Source organism: Takifugu rubripes, chromosome 21 (assembly GCF_901000725.2).
Source record: "Takifugu rubripes chromosome 21, fTakRub1.2, whole genome shotgun sequence".
NCBI classification, from domain to species: Eukaryota; Metazoa; Chordata; class Actinopteri; order Tetraodontiformes; family Tetraodontidae; genus Takifugu; species Takifugu rubripes.
Window position 1 is genome coordinate 10025732 of NC_042305.1, and position 16536 is coordinate 10042267.

The 16536-nt window shown below is 46.2% G+C and overlaps 4 protein-coding genes across 6 annotated transcripts; 2 read left to right on the top strand and 2 right to left on the bottom strand.

Annotated features, from left to right (window-relative positions):
• Nucleotides 1-2499: 2499 nt before the first annotated feature.
• LOC101061373 (betaine--homocysteine S-methyltransferase 1-like) lies at nucleotides 2500-5176 on the top strand. Its single transcript, XM_003974601.3, has 8 exons — nucleotides 2500-2655; nucleotides 3165-3297; nucleotides 3406-3518; nucleotides 3589-3780; nucleotides 3863-4010; nucleotides 4120-4302; nucleotides 4383-4611; nucleotides 4734-5176. Exons 1-8 carry the CDS (start codon nucleotides 2638-2640, stop codon nucleotides 4906-4908), a joined length of 1191 nt encoding a protein of 396 aa, XP_003974650.1. The 5' UTR covers nucleotides 2500-2637; the 3' UTR covers nucleotides 4909-5176.
• A 136-nt stretch (nucleotides 5177-5312) lies between these two features.
• kgd4 (alpha-ketoglutarate dehydrogenase subunit 4) lies at nucleotides 5313-7976 on the top strand. Of its 2 annotated transcripts, none has more exons than XM_029830158.1 (5): nucleotides 5313-6144; nucleotides 6376-6501; nucleotides 7044-7107; nucleotides 7191-7393; nucleotides 7613-7976. In XM_029830158.1, exons 2-5 carry the CDS (start codon nucleotides 6448-6450, stop codon nucleotides 7628-7630), a joined length of 339 nt encoding a protein of 112 aa, XP_029686018.1. In that variant the 5' UTR covers nucleotides 5313-6144; nucleotides 6376-6447; the 3' UTR covers nucleotides 7631-7976. The 2 variants fall into 2 exon arrangements, with proteins under 2 accessions (XP_029686018.1, XP_003974651.1); XM_003974602.3 differs by having other exon boundaries at nucleotides 6399-6501.
• A 160-nt stretch (nucleotides 7977-8136) lies between these two features.
• Nucleotides 8137-10663, bottom strand: pdxp (pyridoxal (pyridoxine, vitamin B6) phosphatase). 2 transcript variants are annotated; one of them, XR_003886761.1, is made up of 3 exons: nucleotides 9898-10663; nucleotides 9156-9563; nucleotides 8137-8419 (listed from the first exon to the last, which is right to left on the bottom strand). XR_003886761.1 is itself a non-coding variant. In XM_003974760.3 (2 exons), the coding sequence occupies exons 1-2, from the start codon at nucleotides 10493-10495 to the stop codon at nucleotides 9217-9219; spliced, it is 945 nt and encodes a 314-aa protein (XP_003974809.1). In that variant the 5' UTR covers nucleotides 10496-10662; the 3' UTR covers nucleotides 8627-9216. The 2 variants fall into 2 exon arrangements, 1 of the variants encoding a protein (XP_003974809.1); XM_003974760.3 differs by lacking the exon at nucleotides 8137-8419 and having other exon boundaries at nucleotides 8627-9563; nucleotides 9898-10662.
• A 638-nt stretch (nucleotides 10664-11301) lies between these two features.
• LOC101079999 (UDP-glucuronosyltransferase 3A1-like) lies at nucleotides 11302-16350 on the bottom strand. Its single transcript, XM_011615547.2, has 10 exons — nucleotides 15493-16350; nucleotides 15186-15287; nucleotides 14991-15111; nucleotides 14519-14682; nucleotides 14142-14306; nucleotides 13854-14056; nucleotides 13616-13761; nucleotides 13434-13519; nucleotides 12931-13150; nucleotides 11302-12731 (listed from the first exon to the last, which is right to left on the bottom strand). Exons 1-10 carry the CDS (start codon nucleotides 15572-15574, stop codon nucleotides 12464-12466), a joined length of 1557 nt encoding a protein of 518 aa, XP_011613849.1. The 5' UTR covers nucleotides 15575-16350; the 3' UTR covers nucleotides 11302-12463.
• Nucleotides 16351-16536: the final 186 nt, after the last annotated feature.

Sequence of the window (16536 nt, forward strand, 5' to 3'; positions counted from 1 at the left end):
TTTGTCTGCTCTGGGTTGATCCAGTTTAAGGGGGAATGTTACGGACAGGTCTTGCTAGACTATTTATCAACAGACAAAGTTCAGAGAAGCTCCAATCCAAAGATGAAGTCATCAGTTTCTATTCAGGCCAGATTTTTCTTTGTCAATTTGTCAACTTTATTGTGCAACGATATTTGAACTGTTCCCCAAAATTCCAGACTAATTGCTAAAACATTATAGTGAACATGGGGCTATAACTGTGGGCAGTAAATAGACAATAGAAAATGGAACATTTAATATACTTTATATATTATATAGCATATTTATTTATGTTGAACGTATAGCAGTTGCCCTGGGACTGTTGCTGGGGCTTTAAGAGCAAATATGAATGTCAACACCATGTGTATCTTTGTGTTAAAGCAGGAAAACCACTCTGATGTGTCAGGGGTCAGGGCCGGGGCTCTGAGCTCCAGCCACTTGAGTTCACTCCGGTCCTGGTCACTCATTTACACAACGTGCACTGAAGGGCCGCAGATGTTGGCCAGCAGCCGTATTCAGAGCAGGCGCGATAGCTAGTTTTTGCAGGCTGAAGCTGGAGTTGGAATGGCACCCCTTTGTAAGGGAAAAGGTCCAAGGACAAGAAGGACAGAACTGAGGCTGGTGACAATGAAGGAGAGAGCTGAGGGGTGGATGTTGGGACAAAACCTGGCTGGGAGAAAACCTGGATACAAAACAAGCCCAACATAAGAACGACAAAGGAAGAAAACACCTAAAGAGCAAGTGTGTGTGTGTGTGTGTGTGTGTGTGTGTGCGCGTGCACAGTGGCCATCGTGTGATAAACCTGTGGTTAACTATTGACTCCTAACACGCCGATAGCACCTTGGACTTTCATGCTTTATGATCAGATAACAGAAGAGGCAAAAGAGGAGAAACTATAACATCTCTATTTTCTTTACATGCATTTATGTTCAACATTCCACTAACATGATGAGACATAAAGGAGAGAATGTCAGTTATTTAGATGTTTCTTTCAGTCAGTGATCATCACAAAAATGGCAAAAATATTAAAGTTTATCCACTGCAGTATACCATGAGTTTTATGTGTCATGTTTAGCATCATAAGTCATAAACCTTTGCTGACAAAAGTCTACTAGATTGTTCTTCTGGCCGGGCTGCATTATGTTGGCTCACGTCAGTCATTTATATAAACTGAGCTCTCTGCAACAGTGCAAAGGTCTCAATTACCTCAGACACGAGCGGCAGAAGAGGCAAATGGAACAAAGTATGTGAAGTTCTGCTAAACAGAGTCTCATTACTCATTATGAGACTCTGAAGTTGTTTATGTGGCAGATGTAAACGGCATCTTCAGAAGGAAGAACATCAGCTTACAGAACCACCTGTACACGTATGGAATCATAACATTTATCTCTCAGCGTTCCACTATCTGATCTCACGTTGTCACTTGTGCTGCGTGCACGGCAGCGCGCTGGTGCAGCAGCACAGCATGAAGGGCTTGAAGTTCTTTTTTTCTTTTTTACATCGTTTGCGTGTCCTTCCCGTGTCCGCTTGCAAAAACATGCATGTTAATTGGACTGTAGGTGTGTGTCCAGGTGTATCCCACCTCTCTGCTTTAGATGAACAGACCCCCTCTACCCTCACACCAACCCCAACCTCTTCCTCATCTTAAACTTGAGCGTTCAATCAGAAATGTGAAACTGGGCCGAACCCACAGTCAAACACACAAGTCAGTGGGGTCGAGTGCCGTGACCCCGTCCCTCCTGAGCTACGAGAGTGACCCGTGATAACGGCTATACAACAGTAACGACCGCCGCTGTTGTGGATTCGGCTGGTCAGGTAACAATGTGCTGGAATTTAGGGGGTTTGTTCATAGTTACACCCCATTTTGGCAGAAAACATCCCCAACTCACCCACAGTTGGGCCTAGAAATGCCTCAATGTAATCATGTAGTTTTTCCTCTGCCAGTCCAGCCCTAAGCTCAACCATTGGTGCGGTTGAGACTTGCTAATGATCTGTGAGGATCAGAAAAAAGCAGCATCCAGAGTCCCCACATGTTTCTGAGGCAACATGTGCTGCAGCCACACAGTCATCCAGCAATATGTGAGGATACCAAGAGTGGAGTTAGACACCACACCTGGGTCACAACCACATCAACCCTGCATAATAATAAATGCACTAAAAACACACACAGTTGTACTGATGCATGGTTTTTATTGCTCCCGATGACGAGCTGCAGCTGCCCCCAAAGGAGAAAACGTGATGCTCGGCCCACAAAGAAGTCCAGTTTGAGCCTAAACGGACCTGCAGCCACATGCAAAATGTGTTGGACGTGTCCATGTGTGTGCATGTGTGTGCAGACGGAGACACACAAGACAACGACGGGTGGGCAGATGAGCCCACAAACAACCTTAATTAATCCGGACCAAACTAGCGGAATGCTGTCACAATACCACCATTGAGTAAAAGAAGGGCAGGAGTAAACACTGGAGTTGTGTAACTCACCTCTTTCCAATCAGAGCGGCTCTTGCATAGGAACCTCCCCCGGCCCCGGGGGCATTTATAGTCCCGCTCTGCTCCTGACTAATGTTGCTTCAGCATCTCAAAGTCTGAGCAGTCAGGGGTCCACACAGCGGCAGGATTATGGCACCAGGAAAGAAGGTATGTGATGTTCTCAGAGGATTCCTGCAGTCTGTCTGTCTGTCTGTGCTAATTATGGTCAATACCAAACACACACGTATATATAACAGATGATTACACTGATTCCCTCAATTCAAGACTCAAAATTCACGATTCAAAGTGTTTATCGTCGTACATACAGAAGAAACAAGTTCAATATCTCAATATCTATGAGCCTCAGATCAACGTCTCTTAACCATTATTCCTAAATTCCAACTTAGATATTTGTAAATATACATTTTAAGTTTGCACTGAGATGTTTAACACACATGTAATGGCAATAAAAAATAATTAGTTGCCAGTATATGATGGAGATTAGATCACAGTTTGTCTCGTTTTACCCAAAACTGATAGAAGAAGTTGATCTTTGACAGCACATTGGGAACGAGCAGGTGCAGCGCTGCAGACCTGAACAGGCTTCTTCCAAGGTCACTGATAAAAAGAAAAAAATTCTGCTCATCACCGACTGAGCCATTTGTTCATTCTGACAGGGAATTTTGGAGCGTCTCAACGCAGGCCAGGTTGTGATCGGCGATGGAGGGTTCGTGTTTGCTCTGGAGAAGAGAGGCTACGTGAAGGCCGGTCCCTGGACCCCAGAAGCCACAAAGGAACATCCCGAAGCAGGTATGAAGGACCTTTTAAAGGCGGTCCTCTTGACTTCCTACACTTCCCCGCTGACTGAAATGATCCACTTGGATGCTTTTCTCACGACGGGATCTTTTTGACTTGAAGTGCGGCAGCTGCACAGGGAGTTCCTGAGGGCGGGGGCCAACGTCATGCAGACCTTCACCTTCTACGCCAGCGATGACAAGCTGGAGAACAGGGGCAACAAACTCACCTACACTGTAAGTTGGAAGAAACCTCTCGTTGTCTCCTCTCGGCGTTGGTGTAACGCGAGTGTGGGTGGTTCTCCAGGGAGCTCAGATCAACGAGGCCGCCTGCGATCTGGCCCGGGAGGTTGCCAATGAGGGCGACGCCCTGGTTGCTGGGGGAGTGTCTCAGACCCCATCTTACCTGAGCTGTAAGAGTGAGAAAGAAGTGAAGGACATCTTCAAGAGACAACTGGATGTGTTTGTGAAGAAGAACGTGGACTTCCTGATTGCTGAGGTAGAACCTTTCCTTGAGTCGCCCTTTTCCTGACTGGTTCCAGTCCCTGTTTATACTAAGTGCTGGCGACTCTGTGCTGCAGTACTTTGAGCATGTTGAAGAGGCCGTGTGGGCTGTGGAGGTGTTGAAGGCGACAGGAAAGCCTGTTGCCGCTTCTCTGTGCATTGGACCCAAGGGAGACATGCACGGCGTGTCCCCAGCAGAGTGCGCCGTCAGGCTGGTCAAAGCTGGTGGGTGCACGTCTCACCCGCATGCCCAGTATTAGTCCACACAACAACAGCAGATAAGCCTCAAACTAACTGGTCCCATGATTCCTAAACATCGCACGTTCCTCTCCAGGTGCCCAGATCGTTGGAGTCAACTGCCACTTTGACCCCATGACCTGCGTGGAAGCTGTCAAGATGATGAAAGAGGGAGTGGAGAAGGCCGGGCTCAAGGCTCACTACATGGTGCAGCCCCTGGCCTTCCACACCCCCGACTGCAACTGTCAGGGATTCATCGATCTGCCAGAATTTCCTTTTGGTAAGGACCGCTTAAAGATTGGAATGTTTCTGCTGGTGACATGTGTGTAAGTAATGGATGTAACTGGTGGCTGCCCTCAGGTTTGGAGCCCAGGATCCTGACCCGCTGGGACATGCACAAGTATGCCAGAGAGGCCTACAACGCTGGGATCAGATTCATTGGAGGCTGCTGTGGATTTGAGCCTTATCACATCAGAGCTTTGGCAGAGGAGCTGAGCCCTGAGAGAGGCTGCCTCCCAGTCGGATCAGAGAAACACGGCAGCTGGGGTGCTGGTCTGGAAATGCACACCAAGCCCTGGGTCAGAGCCAGGTCAGAAGGAGCTCCTGTGCAAAATGACGCAACTTCCACAAAGATCTCAGCCTTGAAATGAACTTCTTAGGCATTCCTTGATCTGAGTGTTCTGAGCTTTCACGCATTTTTGTCTCATTCAGAGCCCGTCGTGACTACTGGGAGAACCTGAAGCCAGCCTCTGGCCGGCCCCTGTGCGCCTCCCTGTCTGCTCCCGATTGCTGGGGTGTCACAAAAGGTGACACTGCCCTCATGCAGCAGAAAGAAGCAACCACAAAGGACCAACTGAAGCAGCTGTTCGACCGCAAAAGCAACTAAGACAACTCTTCTCCTTCAGACCATGCAACATAGTCGAATCAAGCAAAAAGTGTGACCTGGCAGTGCACGGTGGTTTGCACTGTGTCTGTCCAGCGCTGCTGCTTACACCCATGAAATCTCCTCTTGAGACTGTGATTTGAACGAAGCCACAGTGAGTTCCCCACTCACAGTAGGTGTAGCACCGTGTCAAGATTGGCAGCTTTTGGCTTTTCGTGGACCAGTTTGTGGAAAGAAATAACCTTGAATAAAACGTGAATTGGTTACATAACTTTCGTTACATTTCTTTATATCAACGGTCATGTAGTGTAAGAAAATGTGTGTTTTAGACAAAAACAAAAAACAAAAAAACAAACAAAAATGTACGTACACTTTATGTTAGATGGTCTATGTATGGAAGTTGTATTTTTGAACTATTTAGAAGATGCACCACTGGACAAAAATGTGTCCATGCATATTGAGAAGAGAACATTCGTGCACATACAAATATTATACTCTTTGTAGAGGAAACAATGTAGTAGAATAACGTCACGGTGACAGTGATGGGGATTAGAGGGTGGTGTAGTACACAGCCTGGCCATCGGGGGGCGGTGTTTCAACGTTACTGCCCTTTAACAGCAAACATTTCCCATCAGCTCTAAACTGTTTAAACTGGTTCTATTTTAGGGGGGAAAAGGGAGAAAAAGATACACACCTTTTGTATAAAAATCTCATAACGATCCACTATATTAAGGTAAACAATGAGAATTGTATTAGAAGATAATTTCACGGAACTGTAAATACGTCGGTTGTCCTCAGGTAACTGACAAACATTTTAGTTCTATTATATTCTATCCTACCTCCAGTGTTGTAACGTTTTTTAATGTCCTGTTACTTGGTCCATCTTTTCCTAAAGGTGATCTCTGTAAGCTCTCTGGTCTTTGATTGGACGCATTTTGATCAGCTGACTTCCTCCCACCCCCAGAGCTGAGGGGAAATAAAATATCGGCTTGGTTTCATCTGTTTAACACAAGCGGTTGTGTTTTGACATTTTAACATATAGACAGTCATCTTGCTTTAATGAGAAATTAAGCATTTAGTCACTCGTGGACCGCGAATACATTTTCATTGCAGGATTGAAAACGTATTTTATTGGTCTATTTTTGTGCGTGGCAGTATTAAGGTTGCAGAATGCCATGAGGACGTGACCTTGCAGAGCAACACCTCGGACAACACCCTTTGCCCACCATCGGATCCCCGGTGAGATAAACACAGCGATAAGATGTTTTCTTTGAGTATTTATCAGTCATTTGGGGTCTGGTGCTCACGTGTCACGAACACTCTTACCATTCTCCAGAAACTCTTATCCTATTGATACTTTTCACCAATATCCTATCGCACCATCTGTGCAACGACTATAAGACTTTAAGACTATTGAACTGTACTAAAAATGACGGGATAGTTCTCATGGACTGCTCATAATCACGACAGCGCCACCGTGTGGCTTGTGTCAGTTGTTGCAGAGGGCATTTGTTTAATACCGGAAGTAAAGCTGAGGTCATCATGGGGAGTAAAGTCAGCTCCAAAATGGCTGCTCCCACCGCCAGAGTTCTCCAGGTAATTTGCCTCTCATCTATCTCTAATTGCTCCGGAAGAATGTATTCTAAGTTTGGGTCATTTTCCACAGTAAAAAAAACGTACCATTTATGCCGGTTTAGAAAAGTCTTGACGAATCACAACATTAGCACCGCCAGCGGCTCCCTGTCGTACCCTTGTTGGTGTCCTTGTTAAACCACAGATTCATATCTTCTTTGGCCAATACGTAATATTACGAGATTTTAGCAGTTCTGTCGACACATATTTGGAGTCAAAGCTCGACGAATATCGACACCAAACCCGCCTCACGCCAGAAATAAATATGTACACGTAACAAGGAATATTATATTTAGGCTGCGTTTGTTTACCTTGAAGGATGCATAGCTCGGACAGCTTGCTGCAGGATTTTTATAAATGAAACCGTGTCAAGTTTCAAGATTAATGTTTAGTCCCTGTAACACAGAATGTGCATTAACTGTCTAAAGTATTTGCATTTATCTGTTGTCATTTGTCTTGTTAGCGGGAGCTTGAGGATCAAACAGCTGAATTTTTTGTGTCTGCAGGTTGTTCGACCTCATGCTCCACTCATCAAGTTTCCAAATCGAAACGACGTCGCAAAGCCTAATGGTGAGTGCGCATTGTACCCAAAGGAAGCTGCTCCTGTCTATCTGATTACTTATTGTTCTTTATTTGTGACGCTTCCCCCGTAGCCCAGGAGGCATTGAAGGCATTAGCTGTTAGCTTCTCCCCGAACAACACAGCAGATTTACCTTCAGCTCCACCTCCACGTTCACAACCTCGTGCACCTTTGACTCCACTTCCCGGAACGCCAGACACGCTGGTCTCTGTTCAGCTGCTGACCTCGAGGTACCGCAGGAGACCGCTGGCGCTGGATGAAATGGAATACATTCAGGTGAGGGGAGCATCCTCATGTGGGGGGGCTTGAATTTAGTTGACAGTTTGACCTTTTGAAGGCATCAATGTCAGAGGAGGTTGAGCAGGAAGTAACTCGTAACCTTTAGAAATAAAGCTCCCGATTTAACCTTCATCTGAGTAGTGTTGATGGGATGTTTCAGTGTACGTGTATCTTAACGGGGGTTTCTACCCTTTCCCTTGTGTTCTCGTGCAACAGCGCGGTGGACCGGAGTGACAGGACCCAAAGCCTTCACCTGTGAGAGCACTACCCGTCTTTACTGTTTTCAACCCAACCTAGTGCCACATAATGCAAAATAAACCAGTACACAAATGTTCACATGTATTGTACATATGTTTGTGTTTCACATTCATGCAGCTGTTGTTTGTCAAGAATTAAATCCATTTGAGTTACATTTGCATCAAACTATATATGGATTCTAGCACAGTTGTTCTTGCTCATTATAGTAGTTTTATTTTGCTGTGCCTGGTAGTCAAACTTGGATGTTAAGCATCTAATATTTAGATGGTGTTTGTCTGACCCACTGGATTTAGATGATTAAAATGTTATGTTTTGATTCAAATGTCTCCTCAGTGTGTGAACAATACACCCAGGTCAACACAGTGAGGATGTTTCCAGTCAGTGGGGTCACTAGGGGTTAGTTTAGAGGGGCTGAAACCATTTACTGATGTAGAAAACACCCACATCACTCAAAATCTAGTCCATGTTTCTCTGTGACCTCATTTTCATTCAGTACCTGCAGCATAGGTGTTTAATACACACGGAGTTGAATAGAAGAGCATAAGATGAGAGAAAAAAGTTTTTCAAGAATGTATTCATCACTGCTGCTAGTAAGAGTTAGGTCCAGTTAACAGAAAGTCCTCTAAAGCGTTAAAGAACGTTGCTCCGTAGCTAGCCTGGTCTGAAATGCATTGCGAAGGTCCTGGTTGTTGGATCGTGCACTCTTTCCCATCTTCTTTCTTCTGGATGACTTCCCTCTGGAGGATCAGCTGGGCTCCCCAATGACTGCATGGATACACACCAAGAAACAGGAGCTGAGCTCATTCCTGCATGATTAACACCAGTAGATGATAATAAACCACTTCTCCATCTCTGTTCAGTTTTGTGCTGGTGCGCTACATGTTTGCAACTCGCGCCCCTCACGGGGGCCGAGCCCCCCCATTTAAACCCAGCGACGCCCCTTTTTGCAGTTATTCTCTCCACACAAAAGCATTTCGGGCTGATTTTCTTTGTTTTATTGTCACCAGAGCCGGCATGCCTGTATAGTAAACATAAACAACACTGAAGCGTCACAGTAGTGCGGCAGCCACAGTCGATACGTTTCTACCTAGGAGATTCAGCAGACTGGAACCTGCGGCAGTTCCAAGCTTACAGATATAACAGATGAGCGCACACTTCACCCGTCCCAACGGCAGATTGTCAGATTAAGTCTTGGCTGAGAACGTCGCGTCTGCTCCTCCTCCTCACGCACGCCGTCGTAGAACAGTCGGAGGCGAGTTTTGCGTTACTAAGTGTTAAAAACTGAACGTGTAGCTCCCAAACAGATTTACAAAAATACCTCTTGATTCTCCACACCGAAGACAAACTATGGAGGGGGGGGGACAAGTGCAGGATATTTGGATATTAAACACGAACGACAACAACCGTGTAGCCACAAATGGGAACAACACATTTACATCGATTATGTCGTGACCGAAGCGTTGTTGTTATTTCTAGTGTGATAATGGCGATCAGTGCTCACATATTCTGCTAATGCCAGACAAAACATTGCACTTGAACGTCAGCAGCCCTGAAAAGGCTCCTCAGTTACTCTGCTCCTCCAGTTCGTCGAAAGCGAGTAAGAAGTCGGCGATGGTGTCCACCACATAGTCGGGCACCAGACTGCGGTCAGAGGTCAGCTCGCTGTTGCTGTACTCCTGGGCCTCCTCCATCTGAGACACGCCGGTGAGGGTCAGCACGGTGTCCAGGCCGCAGTTGGACCCAAACAGCATGTCGGTCTGTAGGCGGTCCCCGATCATCAGGCACTGGGCCGGGTCGACCCCGCTGAACTGGCTGGAGATGCACTCGAACATGAAGCGGCAGGGTTTGCCGATCACCGTGGCCTTGCGACCTGAGGCCACTTCCAGGGCGGCGGTGAGGGAGCCAGAACCTGCCCGGAGCCAAGGCAACAACAAAATCCTGCATGTCAGTGGAGGCAAAGCTCAAGAGGTCAAGTCGTCAAACACAGGGAGGCTCTTCAAAACAAATCTGGATTACAGATTAACCAGCCTGGCAACACACTTCCTCTTCCCGAACTATTGGGAAATATTGCTGACCTGAGTTTGAGCTGGTGCTCTGCACAAATGTGCACTCGATTTATTTATTTATTTTTGCACAATGTGCATTTTGGAATTAGAACGGTGCAAATTGAGCCGCCGATCATTTGTAATGAACCAGGTGCTCAGACTGACCACAGCGGACTAGGTGGTAAATCACAACCGTACCTGGCAAAATCCTTCCGCTTGACAGAGGGTGCCAGGGGTCAGTGTCTGTGGCCAGGAACAGACAGTCCGGGTCCCTCAGGTAGCACGAAGCTTTGGCCAGTTTGAGAAAAGTCATTTTGTCATCGTGTCCCACCAGCACCGCTTTGACGTCCGGAGCCAGGGCGCAGTCAAAGATGGTGGCGTTGGGTTCGTCCGTCTCCTCCACGCAGGGGATACCCGCCTCCTGCAGCTCCCTGCGCAGCCCGTCGCAGCCGATGACGAACACCTGCCCGCAGACCTTGACCACGTCTCTCAGGTAGAGAGCCGAGCAGTAAGACGAGCTGAAGATCTGCTCCAGCATCACGTCGGTGAAGCCCAGGCGGCAGAACTTGTGCACGTAATTCTCCCGGGGCCTGGTGGAGTTGTTGGTGACGAACACCACGTTTTTGCCACGTCGGATCAGCGAGTTGACCACCGCCACGGCGCCCGTTATCGCCTTCTCGCCGTTCCATATCACCCCGTCGCAGTCGAAGAGGATGAAGTCCTTCGTCGCAAGCAGATTTCTGATCTGCGGACCTCGAATTTTCTGGCAGCCTTTGAGTCCAAAGGCGCCGGCCATTTCGGCTTTTTCCTCCGTGTTTCACCTGTTACTGGTTCCCCATAGCAACAACTGGGGCATAATGTGTCGAGAACGCCGGGTGAATAAAAACAAACCGATGCCGAGGAATCACATTGCAGAGTCCTTGATATGATTACATACAGCAGACTACGCAGTCTGGCCACGCCCATCCTGTCAAGACTGGCCAATCAGAACAGCGCACACCGACCAATCATATTCTTCCGTCCCGCAGCGCTTCCGCCTCCATGAAAGCTTATTAAAAAAGGAAGGACGGGAATTCAGTACTAAATATTGAAACAGCGGATATAAAAGAGGTTGAGGTAGAATTTACTGGTGCAATTTGCTGCTTTATAGAAAGCCCAGGTACCAAAACAATATAATATGTAGGCACCAGCTGACAAGAGGAGTCGCAGGCCAGAGGAGGAAAGAAAAATACTCCAAATAAATGTACACAAGCCAGATTTGAATCCAAACGGTTTTGAAAAGATTTGTGCAGGTGCTAGAGTTCTTTTAGTGAGAAGCAACGCACAATTGAGATGATTCCATTTTATTTGAGCAGACTATTTTTAGACTACGTTATGATTTAAAAAAAAAACTGTAACAGGGCGACTTTCATTCTCATATACAGTTATTCATTTATTGATACAATGGTAATTTTGCTGAAGTCCAGTACGCCCTTCGAGACAAGATTTAAGGTTTGTTCTCCATCGGAGCACTAGATGGTGCTGTAGCAAGCATACGCTCAAAACTAGAAAAAAGGGTACACATTAAAGACTCCACATTTTATTATGTTCCTTTTTGACACACTATTGTGTCTTGTTTAATGTTTTGATAAAGCACAGGAACTCTGCAGTCAAACATTAAGGAACACCATTTCAAACAAGAATAAACTATATTAGTCACTAGTAACAGCCTGCACCAGTCTGCCTGCCCATAAGCCCCCAATAAAACCTGCACCATTGTTGTTTAATGACGTGTCCCTCTTTTTGTTGGGTTCTATTTTTCTTCCATTCTCAGATTTTCCTGCTCTGTTTGCATTCTTGTTTTCTTCTGCTTCATTAAAATTTCACCATTTAAAAGAAACGGTCCCCGCGGTCCTGTCCTGTCCTGCTGCTTTGTCCTGCCTGTTTTGGATTGCGTGCAAAAGACAGAGGAAGACTCACTGGCACCTGCAACTGCCAGACAGACAGACAAATGAAATGCAGGAAAGGAACGGACAGCTGAATAGAAAGAGAACAAGCTGTCCTAATTGGTCATTATTTTCTTTCTAATCTATATTTTCCTCCCTGCTAACCCCCAACACAGATGCGAGGAGTGGGAGGGAGGATGGAACAGAGGGGTCTGGCCCTGGTCTGGTCTGACCAGCCTGCTTTTGTGTTTTGGGAGAGGAAGGAGACTCAACGAGGAGGATGGGGGGTTTGGATTAAGACTTGTAGGTGCTGCAGGAGCCTAACAACTTACAGGGGCAGCAGACCATAAAGACAGACGCACTCACACGCTTGGCCCAGTCCAGTGTTCTGTGTTTCTCTGTAGAATTTGCCAATATACCCAAATCAAGCATCATGATTGACAGAACTATAAAACTTACTTATTTCTGTTCAGGAAAAAAAACAAAATTTGCTGCAACCTGTGGCTGTCGTGTGTGTTTTGTCACCCTTTTCTGGGGAAGTCAGGTCAAAGGAGCATAGAGGTCTTGGACATGGTGGCGCTGGTGTACAGATGGACGTCTGGGTGGACGCGATGGTGCTTGGAGGGGAGCGAGCAGGACATTAAGGCAACAGACTCTCTCAATGCAGCTTCAGTGCATAAATCTACTTTCTATTTTTTCAGGGCTTTGTTTGGTGCCACCATAACACCAGCCTGGTGCTATTTCTAAACATGGCTTATGTACCTCAGTATAAACAGCGTCTTCATCAACGCCTGCACCGTTCCCCAGTAGAGACAGATGAGTTTTTTCATTCGGCCCAGCTACTCTTTTTTCCAGTCCTTATCCCCCTTTGTCTTTCTCCTAAAACATCTACAACATATAACCACGAGTCCACAAAGCACCAGTGAAAAAAGAAGGAGCAGGTCCAACATGTATCTCTGGTACCACGGTAGTGTTAGTGAAGCCGGCTTTAAATGGGCCCCCCCTCTACTGTGCAGGATGTGTTCCACCCAGTGAATGAGTCGAAGGGCTGGAGGGATGGGATGAGACCTGTGGATCCTGCTGAGGGACAAAGCTGAGGACTTGAACCTAGGAGAACATAATTGGTTGGGAAGAACACGGAGAAAAAAGAAGATATTTGTATATAGTAATACAAGAACATGTTTTAGTGACAGAAATAAACAGAGCGAATGAACACGTGAAAGCAAGTTTTAAAATCAAAGGGGGAGAGGGTTGCGTAATTAGTGAGATTTGCCTGGATTCAGAGCTGATCTCTGCATCTACGTACCTCCTGTCATGCATAAGCGTTTGAATAGCGGAGCGGAGCCGCTCCCGGGTGATGAGTGTGGGTTTGATGGAGAGTCCAAGTCCCTTTGTTTCGGCTCTCACCACATTATCAAATTGGTCCCCGAACAGAGGGATTGCCAGCACTGGAACAGCATGGTACACCGCCTGCAGGAGGCTGTTTTGTCCACCGTGGGTGATGAAGAGACGCGCTTTTGTGTGGCCTGGGGTAAACAGAGAATCGAAACCTCAAAAGGCTGATTAATGAGTGAGTGTCTGGATGTAGTACAGAGTGATAGTGTTTCAACGTTGGATGTTTGAGGGCGCAGACATGAGCAGATCTGAGCTTTCACAGATTTGATTACTGAGCATTTACCAGCAATGTTTGACATATGATCTCTTTGAAGCTAAAGAGCATAAAACAGACAGATGCAAGCTAGAGTGGTCAGAAATTTTCTTTTTGAGACAAAAACAAGCATTATGTTAGGAGAAGCAGATTGTTGCTACCCAGCAAGTCATTAAGAGGCAGCCAGTCCACCAGTCTGAGATTTGAAGGTCTGTCCAGATGCGACGGCCATCGCTGAGGATCATACCTGCGAGCAAAACATGGCGGGCTTACAAACTGTTTAATAATCTGGTATCAGTTAAAGAAAAAGAGTGATTTCAGATCTGTGTCTTCTTTTTGTTACCGCCATAGTACACCCTGTGGGACTTGAGAGAATCCAGCCACCAGCTCTGTCAGCAGAGGGTCCACAGAGATGGACGACACCATTGACCCCAGAGTCACAATAATAAAACCTGCATCTCCAAAACTGGAAATCCACAACTCAAGATCCTGAGGGAGCAGTGAAACTCAGGAGTGTGAGTGAGAAAGACGGAGGGACAGAATCTCATTTATGTATGTATTTGTGTATCGTGTCCACAGACCTGTTCGGGAGGCTTGGCGGGCTGGTTCAGCAGCCCCCCCACCAGCACAGTGAAGGGTAGGAGAGGCTGGGGGAACTCCAGTGAAAAGTCGGTGTTGAATGCCCAGAGCTCAGCTCCTTCGTGTAGATCTTTCAGGCCATCAGGAGGAGACTCCAGGTGGCGTTCAGCGACGTCCGCAAACGTTGACCACACGAGTTTCTGACCTTTTGTACGAGACGTTTACAATCTCCAAACAATGCAGACAAAACCAGATGAACAGCCTGGGAAGTCACGTTGAAATACTCCTACCTACAGGGGCCATGAAGGAATAAAAGAGGTTCTGTGCACGTCCCCAGAGGTTCATGTGGTCAGACAGCTGGGAGCCGAAGACTGGAACAGAGGCGATGGAGCTGGGCAGAGTGATGGACAGAGGACCGTTCAGACTGCCGGGGTAAAAAGCAACATACTGGACGCCTGGAGAAGGGTGAGAGAAAGGTGCAATCAATAAATACTCAAGCTGACCCTCACCTCTTTATACTGAATCCAATTAAAATAGAAGTATGAAACATCGACATGTTTAAATTAGTGCCCTCTGCCTAAACTCTTGTGCCAAAGCAATAAGAATGCTGTACTGAGGTGTCATATAGTAGGAAGCAAATGCTGCGATAGTAATGACATCAAAGTACCAAGTTTGCGCGCCAGGATGAAGGAACAGGGATTAAACGCATCGAGGATGATGACGTCATAGTTCTCATGCTGAAGAAAAGTTATTATCTCTTTGTTTTCTAACAGCTTGTCACACTGGTGAGACAGGTGTCCCATGAACTTGAGAAAATTATTGAAGGTTTCTCTAAGAGAGGGAGAGAGAGGGAGAGAGGGAGAGAGAGGGAGAGAGAGAGAGGTAATGCTTCATTTCATTTCAGCAGCACGAGATCTTATGTGATACTTTGAACATGGATATAAAAGCCTGCAGTATGAGTAGTCAATGAGACACCTCAGGTGATTCTCTTTACATATACCACAAAAATATTTGCTGTATTTCATCTATTTTTTTTCCACAAGGATGCAAAGCTTATCTACTTCTATGCTATATGCTTTTAATGTGATGCAAGTGACAGTCATGTTGAGAAAAACAGCCCCATAGAGACTTTTTGATACCTTCCCAGTAGAAACTGTGTTTGTTGCTCCAGAAACCAGTCATTGTATTCCTTAATGTATTTATCCCCTAACGACCAGGCGCTCTTCTGGTAACTGTCTGCACCGCCCACATAGGAAAAACCTGCAATATAGCTCAGATCATGACACGTGGCTACAGCCGGATACAGAGAATGAAACACGTTTCCATGGACGTACCCGTGATCACAGGATTGCCCAGTTGTAAGAGCATGCGAACATCATGGCCATGCTGGTGTAAGTTTTGAGATATTTCATCGAGTAATAGGTAATGGCTTCCTCCTACAGGAGAGAAAAGAGAATCGATGCGTCTGAACGCAAACTCTGCTCCTCATAATTTCCCCCTAGAAAATCCTGCATTTTTCATTGTTATACTCGTGACAAACTTTTACTATATTTACTGGTGTGTAACAATCTGCTGTGATGTATACCGGAGCACAAATTTAGGATGGAAAATAGTTTTATTAATCACTTCTGTAGTACTCACCAATTAGACAGACGGTCAGGATTTTGGCAGACTGAAGCAGTGGAAGAACCAGAAGCGGAAACATCCATAATTGAGTCTTCATTCTGTTATTAGACTAGTAAAAACTGAACAGCAGCCAAATTGCTCTCCAGGTAATCACCCAGCTCAAAAGATGAATTCAAGGAGACGTAAAGTGTCCCCTTTAACTCACCAAAAAGGCACAAAAGTGACGTTCAGTGAGAGAGAAAAGTCACACGAAAACAGAAGAGAAAAAAAGGGCAGAAATAGATTTTTTCTCAGTGTGTCGTTTTTCTTTAAATCAAATTCTCCTTTGAGGCAAAATTCTTTAAACTTTTCTTTATAGTCAAGCTGATGGAGTCCCAAAACCTCTGGTGTATCCTGTAAGCTCAGTCGCACCACAATCCAGCATTAAAGTCCTGCTTCATCCAGTAATAATCAGGAAGAGTTCGGCCTACGTAACGTGTGCGGGTGGCTGTAAAAGGCAGATACCACCAACTGCAACAGCCCTGCTGCAGTGATAATAAGAATGGAGGGAGGGAGAGAGGGTGGTGGGTCGGGGAGGTGCGCTCAGTGGTGGAGGGTTTACCAAGCCGCCATTTTATTAATTTCTGTATCTAGGCTGCTGATAGTATGCAACCAACCCAAACTGTGACAGGTGACCATTGCTGATGATGCCGACCACCTTCCTCTAATGACCACAGGCTAATCGTGCCCTCTGCACATCACATGAAATTAAATTTCACAGGATGACAGGCCTTTACTCTGTATGAACCTCGGTATGGGTTGTGGTCGTGCTGGCCGGCAGTTGGTGGCAAGTCAGGCTTGACATGTAGGTTATGTTGGACAATGTGCTCATTGTAGCCACAACCCTGGCTTTTCTGTGTCAGGGAGGTCATTACAAAAACAAGCCAGTTAGAAAAACTGGTGAAGTGTATCGGGAAGAAAAAAAAAAGACTCTCTCCGTGCCAGGCAGTCGTGTTGTTATTCCAAACTTCTGACCCGAGTTAGCCTTTTCTACATGCTGCAGTGAAGCATGCTAACACG

Coding starts and splice junctions, on each gene's coding strand:
- kgd4 (XM_029830158.1), top strand. CDS start 6,448: ATGGGGAGTAAAGTCAGCTCCAAAATGGCTGCTCCCACCGCCAGAGTT. Junction 6,502..7,043: donor CCACCGCCAGAGTTCTCCAG/GTAATTTGCCTC, acceptor TTGTGTCTGCAG/GTTGTTCGACCTCATGCTCC. Junction 7,108..7,190: donor CGACGTCGCAAAGCCTAATG/GTGAGTGCGCAT, acceptor CTTCCCCCGTAG/CCCAGGAGGCATTGAAGGCA.
- LOC101061373 (XM_003974601.3), top strand. Junction 3,298..3,405: donor AAAGGAACATCCCGAAGCAG/GTATGAAGGACC, acceptor TTTGACTTGAAG/TGCGGCAGCTGCACAGGGAG. Junction 3,781..3,862: donor TGGACTTCCTGATTGCTGAG/GTAGAACCTTTC, acceptor TCTGTGCTGCAG/TACTTTGAGCATGTTGAAGA.
- pdxp (XM_003974760.3), bottom strand. CDS start 10,495: ATGGCCGGCGCCTTTGGACTCAAAGGCTGCCAGAAAATTCGAGGTCCG. Junction 9,564..9,897: donor AAGCGGAAGGATTTTGCCAG/GTACGGTTGTGA, acceptor GGCTCCGGGCAG/GTTCTGGCTCCCTCACCGCC.
- LOC101079999 (XM_011615547.2), bottom strand. CDS start 15,574: ATGAAGACTCAATTATGGATGTTTCCGCTTCTGGTTCTTCCACTGCTT. Junction 14,307..14,518: donor CATCCTGGCGCGCAAACTTG/GTACTTTGATGT, acceptor ACCCTTCTCCAG/GCGTCCAGTATGTTGCTTTT. Junction 13,520..13,615: donor CCACAGGGTGTACTATGGCG/GTAACAAAAAGA, acceptor TTTTGCTCGCAG/GTATGATCCTCAGCGATGGC.